Source organism: Phalaenopsis equestris, unplaced genomic scaffold (genome assembly GCF_001263595.1).
Source record: "Phalaenopsis equestris unplaced genomic scaffold, ASM126359v1 Scaffold000877, whole genome shotgun sequence".
Taxonomy (NCBI): domain Eukaryota; kingdom Viridiplantae; phylum Streptophyta; class Magnoliopsida; order Asparagales; family Orchidaceae; genus Phalaenopsis; species Phalaenopsis equestris.
This window is the reverse complement of record NW_018165317.1, coordinates 818,473-835,790: the sequence shown is the minus strand read 5'-3', so window position 1 is coordinate 835,790 and position 17,318 is coordinate 818,473. Positions and strand designations below refer to the sequence as shown.

At 35.5% G+C, this 17,318-nt stretch overlaps 1 protein-coding gene across 2 annotated transcripts in view; it reads left to right on the top strand.

Annotated features, from left to right (window-relative positions):
• Positions 1–207: 207 nt before the first annotated feature.
• LOC110032046 (pentatricopeptide repeat-containing protein At5g02830, chloroplastic) overlaps positions 208–17,318 on the top strand; it is a 47,532-nt gene continuing 30,421 nt past the window's right edge. For both annotated transcript variants that reach the window (XM_020735557.1, XM_020735556.1), the window contains exons 1-2: positions 208–816; positions 3,722–3,809. In XM_020735557.1, the coding sequence (XP_020591216.1) occupies positions 273–816; positions 3,722–3,809 (632 nt within the window). In that variant the 5' untranslated portion in view covers positions 208–272. The remainder of the gene's footprint in view (positions 817–3,721; positions 3,810–17,318) is intronic.

Sequence of the window (17,318 nt, the reverse complement as noted above, 5' to 3'; positions counted from 1 at the left end):
TCAAATATCAAAATTCATGGTAAAATCCCAACTAATTTTTTTCATTTTTATCAATTTCTTAATATTTGATCAGGGCTCGTGTAATAGCCGAGAATTGAATTTGATTTTCATTTTTTATTTAGTTTGGCTAAATTTTAATTAAATTAATGGCTAAATGCTGTTTAAACTCTGCTTCCTAACAGCTATGGATAAAAACATACAAACGTGGAAATATCTCAACTCACTCACCACTATCTCCATCTCCTTTCTTCTCCTCGATTCCCCCAATTCCCATGGCTGAGGTTGGCGTTCTCACCGCCTCCTCTCTCCTTCCTCCTCCTTCCCTCGCTCTGCAACGGCAGAAACCTCTCCCTCCACCTTGGAGCCACCGCGCTGACTGCAGGCCACTCCACACCCTCCACCCCTCCCCAGTCCTTCTAAGCGTAAACCACCCAGGCCCTTCTTCCACTCCCACTACTTCCCGCCTCCTGAAGAACTACGCACGCCTCGCCTCCAAGCTCGCCCTCAGCGGCCTGTTTCATGAATTCCTCACGATTGCCGAAAGCATCTTGGCTTCCGACGCCATTACCGCCGCCGAGAGCTCTCGTTTCATCGCTCGCATTGAAGCCAATATGGTCTCCCGGGGAATCGTTGCTGTCATTGGCGACGGAAGGCTCGACGATGCTGTCGATTTGTTATGCAGGGCGGATAAGCTGGGGATAAGACCATTGGATCTGCTTGATGGCTCGGCCATCAAGGCTATCAAGGCTGAATGTGGAAGGATCATGCAGCGGGGATGCTTGGAGGAGTACGTGCGGTTGATGGAAATTCTTGCAGGTAAGGTTGAACAGATGAATTTTATTTTTATATGGTTTATTTGATTGCCGAAGTAAAATTAGAGGTCCTTCGGTCTCGAGTATCATTTCAGTAAATTTTATGGACACTGTATTTTAATCAGCAAGAATCGATTCAGATACATGGTTGAACTTTTGTTAAATTTGAACGTTGTGCCTGCGGTAAATTTAGGATGGCCACATATCATTGTTATACTTAAACCGAATTTAAGGTGCTGTTCTGATCAGCCGTGATCAGTTTATTCTGTTGAGACTCACATGGATTTTTACAAGAAGTTACATTCAAGGAAAAAAATGGTAGATTACCAGAGACTGACAGGTAAGGTTATCTACCTATCACATATTGAACTTAATATTACTTACTCTGTCGGCACTGTGAGCCAACATATGAATAGTTTGAATGAAAAACATTTGGAGAGATTTTTAAGAAGACCCTTGACAGAGGGTTATTGTTTAGAAAATCAAACAATAGGGATGTAGTGGTATAAATTGATGCTAGTTAGGTAGGGTAATTCACAGACATAAGGTCCACTTCTAGATATTGTTTTTATATTTGGGGAAATTTTGACATATGGAGGAGCAAGAAACAAGTAGTGGTAGAAGTAGTGCTGAATTTGAGTTTCTGACACTTGCTTTGAGAATTTGTGAAGGAGTGCGGATCCAAATATTACTAAAGGAATTAAAACACTCTACGGTCAATCCTATAAAGATGTTCTATGACAACCAAATTGTCATTAGTATTACAAAAGATCTCGTGTATCATGACTACTTCAAACACATTTAGATTGATAAATATTTTATCTTTGAAAAGGTCAATGGTGACATTATTTACTTGGTCGACATTCCAACTCATCTTCAAGTCACTGATCTCTTCACCAAAGCTCTACCTGCAGGTAGCTTCGCCGAGTTGAATGAAAAGGAAACTTTTCCTTGATTTTATCCAAGCTCATGAATTTTTTGGTTTTGGTGGAAGGATGGGCCGGCCGACTTCCTCATAGATCTTGGGGAATCTAATTGGAGACAACTTTGGAAACTCCTTGATTAGTTGATTCTCTTCCTATTTATATATTTTTATTTTTATTTAAAAATTATTTTCTTTTCAAATTTAGATCAGATATTTTTTGGTAAGTTTGTAAATTAGGAGAGATTTGTTCCCTATATATTTACCCTTCATGTGAATAATGGAGCAAATAATTTTTCCTCCCAAAGTTTATTTTCTACATATAGAAAATGTGAATAAATTATCTTCTCTTTTGCCCCCAACTTCTAACATGTTTTACTTTACTTTCCAACCTTCTTCATTCAATAAATGGTAATTTGATGTTGTTGTTTTCCCAGGCTGTAAAATTCTTCTCTTGTAAGAAAAGGTATATTCAATTTTTGAGTGTTCAGTTAATATTATACGTAGCCTTGCCCTTAAAATATAAAATAATTGTTTATATAATAAAGCATAGATATTCATTGCACCCAATGAAAAAAAATGAAAAACTAATATCAGATGCTATTACCTTAGGCATCTTAGAATTGTATTATTTTTTTTTCCTTTGGAGCTTTGATTTCCCTTTTGAACTTTCTTTATTTTCAAAGGAGGTACATGTTCCTTTGTTTCATGTATCTTTGGTAACTTGTTTGAACAAAGGGTAGATTGTTATGTTAATTGCCTGGAAATATTTTATCCTAATTCCTGTCAAACGAAGGGGGAATTATTTGATTTGTTTTTTTTCCTATGCCATATAGTCAACGGAGCTTGGAGGTGGGTTGGTGGATGGGTTGTAGGGTCGTTTTCTTAAAAAATGCTAAAAAGTAGCTTTTCACAATATTTTAATGTGGAGTTGCCAAAGAAAGTAGGGAAAAGGAAACTTTTCCTTGATTTTATCCAAGCTCATGAATTTTTTGGTTTTGGTGGAAGGATGGGCCGGCCGACTTCCTCATAGATCTTGGGGAATCTAATTGGAGACAACTTTGGAAACTCCTTGATTAGTTGATTCCCTATATAAATTTGACAACTTTTGGTAAGTTTGTAAATTAGGAGAGATTTGTTCCCTATATATTTACCCTTCATGTGAATAATGGAGCAAATAATTTTTCCTCCCAAAGTTTATTTTCTACATATAGAAAATGTGAATAAATTATCTTCTCTTTTGCCCCCAACTTCTAACATGTTTTACTTTACTTTCCAACCTTCTTCATTCAATAAATGGTAATTTGATGTTGTTGTTTTCCCAGGCTGTAAAATTCTTCTCTTGTAAGAAAAGGTATATTCAATTTTTGAGTGTTCAGTTAATATTATACGTAGCCTTGCCCTTAAAATATAAAATAATTGTTTATATAATAAAGCATAGATATTCATTGCACCCAATGAAAAAAAATGAAAAACTAATATCAGATGCTATTACCTTAGGCATCTTAGAATTGTATTATTTTTTTTTCCTTTGGAGCTTTGATTTCCCTTTTGAACTTTCTTTATTTTCAAAGGAGGTACATGTTCCTTTGTTTCATGTATCTTTGGTAACTTATTTGAACAAAGGGTAGATTGTTATGTTAATTGCCTGGAAATATTTTATCCTAATTCCTGTCAAACGAAGGGGGAATTATTTGATTTGTTTTTTTTCCTATGCCATATAGTCAACGGAGCTTGGAGGTGGGTTGGTGGATGGGTTGTAGGGTCGTTTTCTTAAAAAATGCTAAAAAGTAGCTTTTCACAATATTTTAATGTGGAGTTGCCAAAGAAAGTAGGGAAAAGGAAACTTTTCCTTGATTTTATCCAAGCTCATGAATTTTTTGGTTTTGGTGGAAGGAAAATGGATGATATATGAAATATTTGATAGTGCTATTGTAATCAACTATATGGAAACCAAGCTCTGACAACATTTAATTTTAAATTACAGGCTATGGTCTATTTATCAAAGACATTTCAGATCCTGGTGATACAATCAAATTCTTTGTTGAAAAGCGCGAACCTGAGATGGCTGTAAGGTATGTTTTTATCATTCTCTTTATAGTTTTTTCGAGTATGTAGGTTTGAAAATAACCTATTCCTTCAACATATCATGATCCAAGTGATGTTGAAACCTTTCATTTTATTGCAAAGGATGATATTTTCATGGTCTGATAATGTCTCTGAAATCCATACAAACTAGTCCATTGACATCTTAACTTCTTTAGTGTCTTAAACTTGCAGTTCTATTTCATTTTAGGCATAATTGTGATATTACAAGTATAATCCAAGCCCTAATATATTTTCACCATCGTCATCATCATCGAGTTGATCACATGTATTTTGTGGTTACTTTCTAAGCTCTGACTTTAAGAATTCTTAAATCAAGTATTGAATTCTTTTATTTTAATTTCGCTATTGCTAAAGTTAAATTAAAAGCTGATGCAAAATGGACTTTGGTAGTGTGACAAGATTTTATTGAATTTGATACGTCATCAACAAATTATTTCATCCGACACAAATCTCGAAGCATGGTACGAATCACGATGCAATTTTTTGGAGTAAGAAACATTCAAACTTCAATTAAAAGTCAACTATGACTTCAATTTCAACAAACTTACAATCAAGTTGACCGACTTGACGAGACAGACCCAATGATACCAAAATGGGTCAAATTGAAGCAAATCAAGCACCAATCAAGCCATTAAACCGCCTTTGCACGATTTCTGGACACACTTGAAAGGAAGGTGAGACAGATGCCGAATCCGACGTTTATAGTCGAATCGAGCGCCTCGACAATACGAATCCAATAAGCTCAAGATCACTCAATTTTGATATTGTTAAGACACTTAAATGTTCATCAAACGCCATTCAATCATAGGAAACTTTCGGGACCGTCCGATCAAAGTGATTCATTTTCTTGTATTAATTGTACTCGAAACTCTATAAATAAAGCTCCACTCCTTTCTTGCGAAAGAGACGAGAGCTTGAAGCTTTGAGAAGGAGTTGAAGTCTAGCATCACTCCTGCTGTTATCGACTACCACTGACCTCCATCGACCATCGCCGCTACCGTGGACCACCTGCTAACCGCCGCCAATTGTTGTCGGCCACCGCCCGTTGTCCGCAAAAAGGTTATCCGCACGTCAACATTGTAGTTCAAAAGACTTACCATTTCCCGCCCGTGGGACAAGAAGTCTCTGTAATTATCAATTTTTAGTGGATTTTTACAACTGGGTTAAACTCGATTGTTTTTTTTCTTTTTAGATTTTTCACGTAAAAATTTATGGTGTCTCTACTGATTGTTTTCTCTTCTGAGTATGTGCTGAATCTTCGTAGAATGCTAAGCCGATAATTCATTACTCCACCACTGCGACTATTCTAGCACACGTCAGTTTGACTCTGTCTATGGAAAAAAAAAACATTTCCATGATACGAGAATTAGTAGGTAGAACAATGGAAACACAAAAAGTATGATTACAACATGGCTCAAACGAAAAATAATAGCACAAACTATAAAACGACACAAACAACGCTTCTAAATATAACCCATTGGCTATTGGAATACAACTAAAGGGATATGAATGATTAGGAGTGATGACGACAACTACGAAAGGCAAGTGATAACTATAGGGTGTGGCTGGGAGGAGCTTAAAAAGAGTTGGGTAGGTGGGACAACGGTAAGAGTCTGCATGAAGGGGGAATAGTTAAGTGTCGGGGTGACAGTGAGAGAGTTCGACGACAATGGAGTGGAGAGATGGTTTGGAAAGGGTAAAAAGTGAAGATATAATCAGAGCGCCACCACCTCCTCAAAGGCAGTCCCACCAAGCGGAAAGAGGCCCCACACAGGAGATCTATAATTAAACTCAAACACAACTCTAATTTGACTCCTCATACACAAAAATAACAGTTTATAGACTCCTAAAGGAAACTTCTACACAACGGAAGAGAGTGAGAAGTCAAGAAGATTCCAGAAGAAAAATTTTTATATAAGAGGACAAGTGTGGAAGGTGCATGAGGCAGCCCTGGATCGTCAAGATTCACAATCCGATCTCCATTCCATACGCTGGATCCTGAACCGATCCCCGTTCCATACGTGGGATCGCGATCCTGTTGTCCCGCTCTCCCGCATTCGCGAGTTTACGAGTTCCCGCATCATGATGTTTCGCGGGGCTTTGGCCCCGGTGGTTTGCGATGCTTTGCTTTGAGGTGCTTTCCTGCTCTCGATCTGGGCACTAATTTAGTGCCCGTAATTGGGCGCTTGCCCTAGCGCTCGCGTCATTCCACCACTCAAATAATTGCAAGTCTTGTTTTATGGCCACCAGGTGCAACACTCGCAACAACGGAGCATCCCGCACCAACACTTATCATTCTAGAAGACAATCCCGACGTCAAAGGTGTCAGAACTCTACATCCTCCCACTTTGGAAGTCGTTACCCTGGTAGTGAAGGTTCCTTGAGTCCTTCTCTGGAAGGCCGAGCACGCAAAATGGAGGATTCCCAGCACGAGATCCTCCAGCTCCTACGATAGTCGATACTCACGCACTCGAATGGAGCTTACCTACCACAAGTTCAACACCCAACAGGAACTACCTCACTCACCGGGTTCTCTCCCAGTGATGAAACCATTCCCCTGCCAAGACAAAATATTGATCTCCTTGACATTTCAAGTTCCACTAACATGCAACTCACTTGGCAACCACCCCGCCCTTTGCTTCTACTGATATCATCTGTAATGAGCTCCGACATTTGTTTCGGAAAGAGTTCCCTATGGATAAAAGGGATTACTTTCGCACTCTTTGCAACTTCCAAGAATTCTCTTCTTTGACTGACACAGTTCTCCGACATCCCATCCAAGTGAGCTTCAAACTCTCAAATATTGATGTCTATGAAGGGGTAACTTACCCATACAAACACGTTGACCGCTATCGAATTATTATGCACATTCACAATGCCTCTGACGTGCTTCTCTGCCAAGTGTTCCCTGCGACTCTTAAGAGTCAAGCTTGCACATGGTTCTACTCCCTCCTGGAGAGCACTATTAACACCTTCAATGAGCTTGTCAGACTATTTGTAGAGCAATTCATAGCAAATAGATGAATCATCAAAGATTCATCTCACTTATCGGTAGTTCGTCAGAATAGGGGAAAATCCTTCAAGGAATACTTTCATAGGTTCTCCATTGAAGCCCGCTAGATTCCAAGGTGAACCCCAGAGTTAGTGAGAAATGTCTTTCTTGGAGGGCTCCGGCCAGATGCTTTCTGCTCATCATTGATGTGGGGGACAATTCACTCTAACGTCAATCTTGTCCATCGTGTTGAAGCTCAAATTTATGTAGATGAGGTCATCAGTGCACACAAGGAACAATTCAAGTGATTGAGGGGCAAGCACAAGGATAATGTTGGGGATACCGATCAAATCTCACAGTGCAAAAGTTTAAATCGCAAGAGAATCATGAGTCTCGATCAGAAAAAGAATATACGCCACTCTACACATTACGTGTCAACATCCTGATGACCATTACGGATGAAATCGTCAAGTGGCCAAGACCATTAAAAAATCCAGATGGTGGAAACCGATCTAAATATTGTTATTTTCATCAAGTGAAATGACATCTAACTGAAAAATATTTTTAATTGAAGGAAAAAATTTGAACGTCTGATACGCCAATGTCACTTGGGTCGCTAGTTAAGAAACGAGGTGATGAGAATCAGAAGAAAATCTTTGGGGTTATCGAATGAGAAGTGCAACGCTAAATTATCTTATTTGAGTAAAAGACTGAGATATAAACTCTTAATTTTATCATAACAAAAATTTTTCATGTTAATTTAAAACTTATCATTTAGTGAAATTTTCTTTTCTCTCATGAAAGGTATTTTTATGTAGAAAGTCCTATTGAGGGCAAGAAACAAACAAGGTCTCCATCGGTACCCTTGGAAGTCGAGCCCAAGAGACAAGACTCGATTGGAAGCTACCATGCCCTTGGAAGTCGAGTCCAAGAGACAAGACTCAATGAGAAAATGTGACGCTTATGGAAGTCAAGCCCAGGAGGCTAAACTTGATGGAAATTACAATGCCTCTGAAAGACAAACACAAGAGGAAAGTCTTGACGGAAAGGTAGTAGTGGATAGGGCCCTCACTAAAGAGACTTCACAAGAACAAGTGGTTGACATGATCTTCACTCAAAGTTCTCAATAAACTACAAGCCTCAGAAGACACATGTACATCAAAGACCTCAGAAGGCTACAAGTTTCAGCAGACATAGGTGCATCAAAGATCTCAGAAGGCTACAAGTCTAAAGAGACAAACACATCAATGATCTCAAAAGACTATAAGCCTCAGGACACACAGGTATATCAAAGACTTCAAAAGGCTATAAGTCTAGGAGGCACAAGTACATCAACAACTTCAAAAGACTACTAGTCTGAGAAGACATCGATTCATTTCAAGCTCTTAGAAGGCATAAGCCTGAGAAGACACAAGTCTCAAAAGATACACACCTAAGAGAATACAAATCTCAGAAGACACGAGTCTTAAAAGTTACGTGATTCTTTTTTTATATAAAGTGCACGTACTAACTTTGATTGCAGATTTCCGCATGTTTGAGAAGCCAAAAAACCTCATAAGTCGTAAGCCTAAAAAATGTTTGGCACCAATATGCAACCCAGAAGTTGGGTATTAATACCTCAGAAGTGGGACAAAAGCATTTTAGAAGGGGCAACTTTGACTTAGAAGGAAAGACAAAAGCAACCTCAGAAGTAAACTCCAAATTTTTGTTGTATCAAGCTGGAGGAAAAAGTATAGATAGACATGTCATCATCGTGTACAAATGTCACATCAGACAAACAAAGGCTATAAAGACCAATATATATTTGTACAAGGGCTACAATAAGTTAGCTTATCTTCAAGTGAAGTCGGCATCGTCTCTTCGAAATTTTAATACTTGTGCTGATATTCGACGAGATAAGATTCTCTAGATATCGCCAATGCAACAACACAAAAATCTCTCATGGTGGTTCAACAGGAAAACTCTAGCTTTTCTTCGTCTCATTTTGTATGCGCGACAATAACATGAGAATCTCATCCGGAATGTGCGGCGAAAAAATTCCAGCTTTTCTTTGTTTCCTCCAACTCTTCGGGCGAATTTCTCTTGATGTTGTTATCTCAACGATGTGAAAGAAGATCCCATTGATTGTTAGCTATGCAGAACAAGACTTTCTCCTTCGTAGCAACATGAAATAAAATTTTGTTGATCGTTTGCTACACAAGATAAAGACAACTTTCTTCTTCTGAGAAATCCCATATCACCTGCTGGGCAGGGATGAAGACTCCACCTTCATTCTCATCTCTTTTGTCTATTTATAGGCTAAAAAATCACTAATATTTATGACTAAAAATTAATAAAATCCATTAAAATAATAATTAAAATTTTTTTGAATTTTCATTAATCCTCGTCCTTCTACATTCGTGTTTTTGGCATTTCGTCTTATGACCTTCCACCTTTCTCATTCCAAATTAAAAATAAATAATAAAAACTATTTCAGGTATTAAAGGAGAAAATTCTTCATATTCTCTTTTAATTATTAATAATTAAGTACACTTAAATTACTCTTCGAACCAACTTTATATATATATAATATATATATATATAGCTAACTAAAACAAAATCGCCTGTCGTTCTTAATTCCCACACGGGAATTATTACCTCGTTCCCAAATTTTTTCATTCAGCGTCTATTGTGCCAAAGAGAAAAAAATAAAGTCAGTTAATGCAGGCTTTATGAATACAAATATTTCATATTCCCAAACAGTTTTCTATTTTTAGCCTTCATGTCAGGAAAATTATAAAAAAATAAAATTGAATTTTGTGTCCTTAGACTCCCAAATCCAGGCTTTTTAACTCCAAAATTTGGCAGCTCGACCGAGCTGTTGCTCTGAATTTCTGCTGCTCTAGATTCCTTCGTGGTACGATGGTCTGACTCGACTACTGCCCCAAATAAAAAAAATAAAGTCAGTTAATGCAGGAGGCATGACTGAAGTCCCCTCCCACGCGCACGAAACCCTAAGAAAAGAAGTCTTGCCACTGAGCTACGCACTCATTTCGAGATACCAATTGCCGTTAAAAGCTTTCATATCTAATGGTTTAAACATGAACCTTATCTCAGTATGTATCCAACGCTTTAGACCAAAAGTTCATCTCATATATATTTCCAACACTTGTAATCTGGATGATTTTGTAAACCTTTCCCGCTGTGGGACAAGAGTAATCTATAATTATTAACTTTTAGTGAATTTTTATAATTGAGTCAGACCCCGTGATTTTTCTTTTTCTGAGTTTTCCACTTTAAAACTTATGGTGTCTCTACTGATTGTTTTCTCTCTTTCGAGTATGTGCTTAATCTCCGTACAATGCAAAGACGATAATTCGTTACTTTACCACTACAAATCTTCTATCACGCATCAGAATTAACCGCCATAAGTACTAAATTGGCGTTTTTAGAGATAGATAGATAGAGAGCGAGAGCATGTGTGTATATAATAGATTTAATTTATTGGACGTGCACTAAATGCACACTTTTAATAATAGATTTAAATATAAAAGTTAATAACATACCAGCATTTCATATTTAAAATGTTTTTTCTTTATTTTATTTTCTTACTTCAAAAATGAAATTCTATGATGAAATAATAAGAAAAATAAAAAATGTTAACTATCAAAATATTTTTGTTTTAATAAAAACATGCTATTATTATCACTTTACAAAATATAAATGAATTTCATAAAATATCTTGCAACTAAGAGAACACGTCTATTATATTGAGCAAAATATTGTTTGATAAAAAAATTTAGTAAATGCATTTTTTAATAAATTGACACATTTAATTAAATTATTATAAATTTAATTTGGTTTTTTTTATTAATGAATTTATTTCTGTTTTCATTTAGTAATAAAATGATTTTATTTATTCAATTTAACTCGTTTAATCAATGTATTGGTTGATTACATTATGTTTTGATAATCTAATGATTTGGCTTTTAGTTATAAACAGTGAACTGATCATAAAAAAATCTTCTATTTCAAATTTCAATGAAAATACCAAATTTCATTGATGCTGTTCGAAAATAAATAAAATTTTATTTGAATTCTACTTTAAAAATCATAATTTATTTTTTATTTTGTAAATGAATGGTCTAAGATTTTTTACGCGCACTTGGTGCAAATTTTCCTACTAAATATGCTTTTATATTTATAAGCAATCTTGTGAACCAGGTAAATTAAACTAATGAAGCAAATTTTTATCATTTGTGGTGTAATTATACAATAATATAAATGTTAAACTCCATAACTCACCTAAATGTAATAATTCTAAACATAATGCCAGAAACAGTAAAAATAAAATCATTTAATTTCAATGTTTTGATAATCTAATGATTTGGTTTTTAGATATAAACAGTGAACTGATCATAAAAAAATCCTCTATTTCAAATTTCAATGAAAATAACAATTTAGATTGATGCATTTACAAAATAAATAAAATTTTCTTGAATTCTATTTTAAAAGTTTTTTTTTTTAATGTTGTAAATGAATGGTATAGATTTCTTACGTATACTTGGTGCAATTTTTCCTACTAAATTTGCTTTTATATTTACAAGCAATCTTGTGAACCATTTAAATTAAAACTAATGAAGCAACTAATTTTATCATTTGCTTTGGTGTAATTTTACAATAAAATGAATGTTAAACTCCATAATTCACCTAAATGTAATAATTCTAAACATAATGCCAGAAACAATAAATATAAAATCATAAAATTTTAGGTCTTTTTTTACAACTACAAATAACCATTTATTCCTTTAGATATATTTCTTTTCTGAATCTTTTTTTGTTTGAGCTACAATTTTATGATGAAATATTTTAGTTTAATCTGTTATATATTAATTTCCTAGGTATTTATTTCACACGCACACACTTGTTTATATTGAAATACTCAAAATGAAGTATAAAATTTTATAAAAATAAATTTAATGATTTTGGAGTTCTTAAATATGGGGTATAACTTAAAATTGAGCATTAATATACCTTCTTGTCAAATTGGGTATTACTCTATACAAACATATTTCTTAAAGGCTCTTATCATCCTCCTTTGTAGATTAACTAGAAATGCTAATGTTCATTATGATTGTGACAATTGTCAACACAGGTATGAGTGTCCGGTTCGGCTATGACCCCAAATTGGCATGAATCAAAACTAATTGACCCGAATCCGACTCGAATATTAAATCAATTAGAAAGTCCAACCCAAATTAGAAAACCCTCACTTGAATGCTCTCGTTGTGCTTTGATGCTATCTATTGGACATGAGGAAATTTAGGGCAAAAGTCTATATGAAGATGTAGAAGATAATGATTCATATTATGGACAAACAGCTAGACTATCATGAATCTTAGGATCATTTTATTTTTATAAGATGCATGAACGCTAGCATAGACATGATTGAAGGTGGAAGGGAAATAATGCATCTAGCAATAGTAAAAGATGCTAGCTCCAATTTTTCATGGTTGAAGAAGACATCTCTGCCTATCGTTGAAAGATGTCTTGTTTTTTTTTTTTATTTGGTTGGTATTTTAACGTGATATAGTGTAGCATACTACCCATTTATGTTGCTTGCATTTTGTTAGGCACTCATAGTTTTATGAAATGGATGTTATTCGGCATGATAGAGCCCACAATTAGACTGCAAAATTTTAGGATTCTTAGCATTACCTTAAAACCTCTATACTTATCAAACAAATATCAGATGTATTTATCGATAAACGTGCGAGAATGTTTGAAAGTGCGAGGATGATTGAAAATCAAATGCCCATCAAGAAATAGTTCAATCATTATCTTTTTGACAATTTGTGGAAACTGACAATGAGTTGAATTTCATTATTATGCCTCTTTCTCTAGAGTTGCAATCTACCTCAAGTTGTATTGTGTAAGAAAATTTTTCTTTCCTGTCTTTCCCGCAATCACACTAACAAATTTTCACTTTCCTTCTTTCCGCTACCTACTGATGCTCGCCACTCCTTCCTTTTTTTCTCATTTTTGCCCTATTTTGCCACCTTCCCGATTTGGCAAAAGCCTCATTGCTCTAGAAGAACGGGGCTAAGACATCCTTCTTATCCCCTTCCTCCAAATCTGATGCCCCAAAGCCTCGTTGTGTTGTCTAATGGAGCTAGCCAAGAAGGAACGATGGGATCATGGCGTGCACTTCCTCTATCCGTCAGCTTCTACCCGAATCCATTGAGGAAGATAACTCTTGTCTTTGTCGTTCGCTCGCATTAGCCTCGCTGAATCCCGTAAATCCCTCGTCCAATGAGATCTTCTAATCCGAAATTTAAGGCAAATCGAAGGAGGACGTGATTTAAGAAACAATAGGATTAAAATATAATTTTATTGTTTATTATGTTATTTTACACATAATTTTCCCTAATAAAACTTATTTAGAAATTTATTTTTCTTCTTCTTTTCAAAATAAAACAAAAACCAAATATTATTTAAATATGTTAGTTAGGTCAACATTCATTATCTTTTTCTTTTAAAAATATTATAAGAATAAAATAATAATAATAATAATAATAATGAATAGTGATTAATGTATCTAAGTAATGGTAAAACTAAACTCCAATTAATCTTATTTTCTAATTTGTGTAGGATCGATAGTCAAATTGTCAAATTTGTAAGTATTGTGTTTTCCGCCTCGAGGTAGGTAACTGCTTTTTATTATGGGATTAACATACCCTTCATAGTTAGGGGTGTTATCCTTGCTAATTATATAGATTCCTAGTTAATTGTAGGTTTGTCATCTGTATCTCTTTAAAGTCCGTTCATGTAATTGCAGTAGTTTCTATTTTTGCTAATAGTGAATTTAATGTAATTAATCTTGTTTATTGTTGCTTAGTCTTGTGTTTAATTGTTTTTATTTCATGATTTTAATATTTATTATTTCTTTTATAGCTTGATTTGACAAATGCCTTTATTTTAGTTTTTATAACTGTTTATAAATACTGGTGGACATTTTGTAGTTATATTCTTGCGTTGTGATTGTGATGCATGGAATGTAACTAATACTACAATATTATTATGTTGGTATTAAACCATTCTGTTATGATTAGCTCGACCTACAGGTCCTCAGAGAAATCTATGGATTTCTATGGGATTGGTCCATACCTTTCCTTGTTTCGAGGTGTCATAGTAAACTGATTATATATAAATATAATTATATATATGTATTTGTGTATATACTGAAACTGTATATTATCAGGTGATATTAAATTATTGATTAGTAATGTTTGTGTAAAATCACTTGATATGGTAAATCGTTCATATTTATTTGTCATACTTTATACTCAATTTTCCTTATCATTTATGCTTTAATAAATAAATGCTATTTACTGAGTTGATCTGTCAAACTTACTCTTTGATATTTTTTATAACAGGTTCTATTCAACCACAAACATGATCATCTCCACCGAAATAGACTTTTTTTTTTTGATTTATTATTGGTATTTTTTTTTATATTTCATATGAGTTGGGACTAGGTAGTTATTTCTCTATTTTCAATTTAGTTTCTTTCAGTTATTTTATTTATTTTTTCAGTTGCATCAGTTATATCCTTATTTGTGGAATAAAATAAAATTTTTCTTATTGCTTTCTGTATTACTTGCATACTCCTTTTCTTTTAAGAATACACAACATATTTAATTTTTTTCATCATGCTCTATGTTGTCGGGATGTAATGTCTCCCGGACTCGGGGTGTGACATATTTTGCTATTTGATCTACCGTTAGGAGAAGAGTTTTTTGGTAATACATTAAATGAACTATTTTGTAAGTTGTCATCGCAACTTGATATTCATAATGTGAATGATTTTGCATTGGGCCCCTCTTTTAGCCAATCCATTTCATTATTACATGAATTCTAAATAGTATATTGAATTAAATTTTTCATAACAAGTTACAAGTTATTGCAATATGCCTTCATTATTTTCCGGACTAGAGCTTTTTTTTTAATGAATGATGGTCAATCTCAATATGCTTGGTGCGATTATGCTGGACCGGGTTGTGAGCAATGCTAATGATAGCCTTGTTATCACAGAACAACTATAGCGGAGCGGAGATTGTCATATGTAGTTATTGGAGCATGATTCGTAACCAGAGGGTTTCACAAATTTATAAGGATATTGACCGTATGAACTACAAGTAATACGTACTGCTTCTTGCTTTTACACGTGACCATGTTTACCCACACAAATAAGCAGTACCCTGAGGTATATCACGAATCTTGGACGGACTTGACACTATCTGCGTATGTGTAAACTGCAGTAGAACGAGAGGCGTGACGAGAAAAAAATAAACCTGAGCTCGGTGTGTCTTTTAAATAGTGAAAAATCAGGTGGACAACTTTAAGGTAGCGCTCATAAGGATCATGCATGAATTGACTATCCTAACTGCGTGACGTATGTCGAGGCATGTATGGGCGAGGCAGACGTGTTTACCTACAAGACGCTGATAGTGAGTCTTGTTTACGGGAACTGTATTGGGAACATCAAGAAGTTCTTCATTTGGATCCATCGGGATAACCAATGGTTTGCACAGAGAAGATTGTTCTTTGTCAAAAATCAATCAAATATTTCCGCTGATATAGACAAATACCCTGAGTTGAGCAAATTCCATTCCTAAGAAGTATCAGAGAGATCCCATGCTTTTATTTCAAAGGAAACAGTAAGAATGTCTTTCAAAGACTCTAAGACTGGTAGATCATTGCCTGTGAGAACAATATCTTTAACATAGACAATAATGATAACTACCTGACCGTTGGAGGAATGCAGGAAGAAGAGAGTGCAGTCTGATTGAGCCCAAGTGAATCCATGGCCTAGCTCCACCTTGGTAAATTTCTCAAACCATGCCCATAGTGATTGCTTCAATCCATAGAGAGATTTTCATAGTTTGCATACTTGCCTCTGGGAGGCAATGAAGTCAAAGCATGTGGAAAGAGCCATATAAATCTCCTCGATAATATCGCCATTCAGGAACACATTTTTGACATCAAGCGGGAATAAGGGCTAATCCAGATTCACTGCAAGAGATAAGTTGATACGAATGGTGTTTAATTTAGCAATTGGAGTAAATGTCTCTTCATAGTCAACTTCGTAAGTCTGTAAGTACTTTTTGGCTACCAACCGTGCCTTGTTGCGTTCAAAGGATTCATCATATTTTAATTTGATGCTAAAAATTCATCGGCAACCCACAACTTTCTAGTCCCTTAGAAGATCACCAATGTCCCAAGTATGGTTTCGTTGGAGGGCATTCATCTCCTCTATGACAAGCAACTTTCTAGGCTTGGTCCGGTAAGACAGTTTCAATAGTAGATGGAAGCTAATGATTGGTCAGAGCCATAATAAATGCTCTGTATGTTGGTCATAATTTGCGAAGAGAGACATAGTTTGCCATGAGATAGAGAGAGTCTGTTTGATTGCGTACCTTACTAGAGGAACTGATTTCCTCATTGGGAGTAGGAGCAGTGTTGGGGATGTCGTTTGGAGGGGATTCAAAGTTCATTAAGGGGTTAGCGAGCTCAATAGTAGGTGCATTAGAACGAGTGTGTCGAGTGTAGACACGGAGAGTGGGAGGATTTGCTGGTGTAACCAGAGGAATAGATGACTCCTTGGTGGTAGAAGAAGTGGGCGGAAACAAAGAAACAGAGGGTTCCTCGATGATAGGTGATGTGGGGGGAACATTCACAGGGGTAGAGTAAGGAATATGTCCAAGAACTCCAGCTCCCCCTCACTGGAGGCCAAGTTAGAAAAGTAGGGAATACTTTAAAAAAATGAGACATCAACACTCACATAAGCCTTATTTGTGGTAGGTTCATGACACCGATACCCCTTTTGAGTGGCAAAATATACGGGGAAAACACATTTTATGGAGTTGAGATCAAGTTTACTCCGAGTTGGGGTTGTGTTCTAAACAAATATTGTGCATCCGTAAATTTTGTGATCAAAGGTGGAGAAGACATGATTGTTAGGAAAAAACAATCTTAAGACGACTAAAAGGGTACGAAAGTAGTGGATTTTTGAGGGAACTCTATTGATGAGATAAATGGCGGTAAGAATGACATCATTCCAGAAACGCTTTGGCACATTAGAGTGAAACATAATGGAGCGAATAACGCCGAAGAGATGTCGGTTTTTTCTCTCGCCTATCTCATTTTGCTGAGGAGTGTCGATACACGAGCTATGATGGATGATACCCTTACCAAGAATTTTTCTAATATAGAGTTAAAAAATTCACGACCATTGTCAGTCCGAATGACTTGAATTGGGTCAAAATAAATGTGTGTAAATTTTTAAAGGTGACGACAGCTTCAGATTTATCTTTTAAAATTTAGACCCATGTCATTCGAATGTGGTCATCAATCAAAGCAAGAAACCATCATTTATTGGTATAACTAAGATTGTGAGAGGGTCCCCATTAGTCACTGTGAATAAGAGAGAAATGAGCGGAAT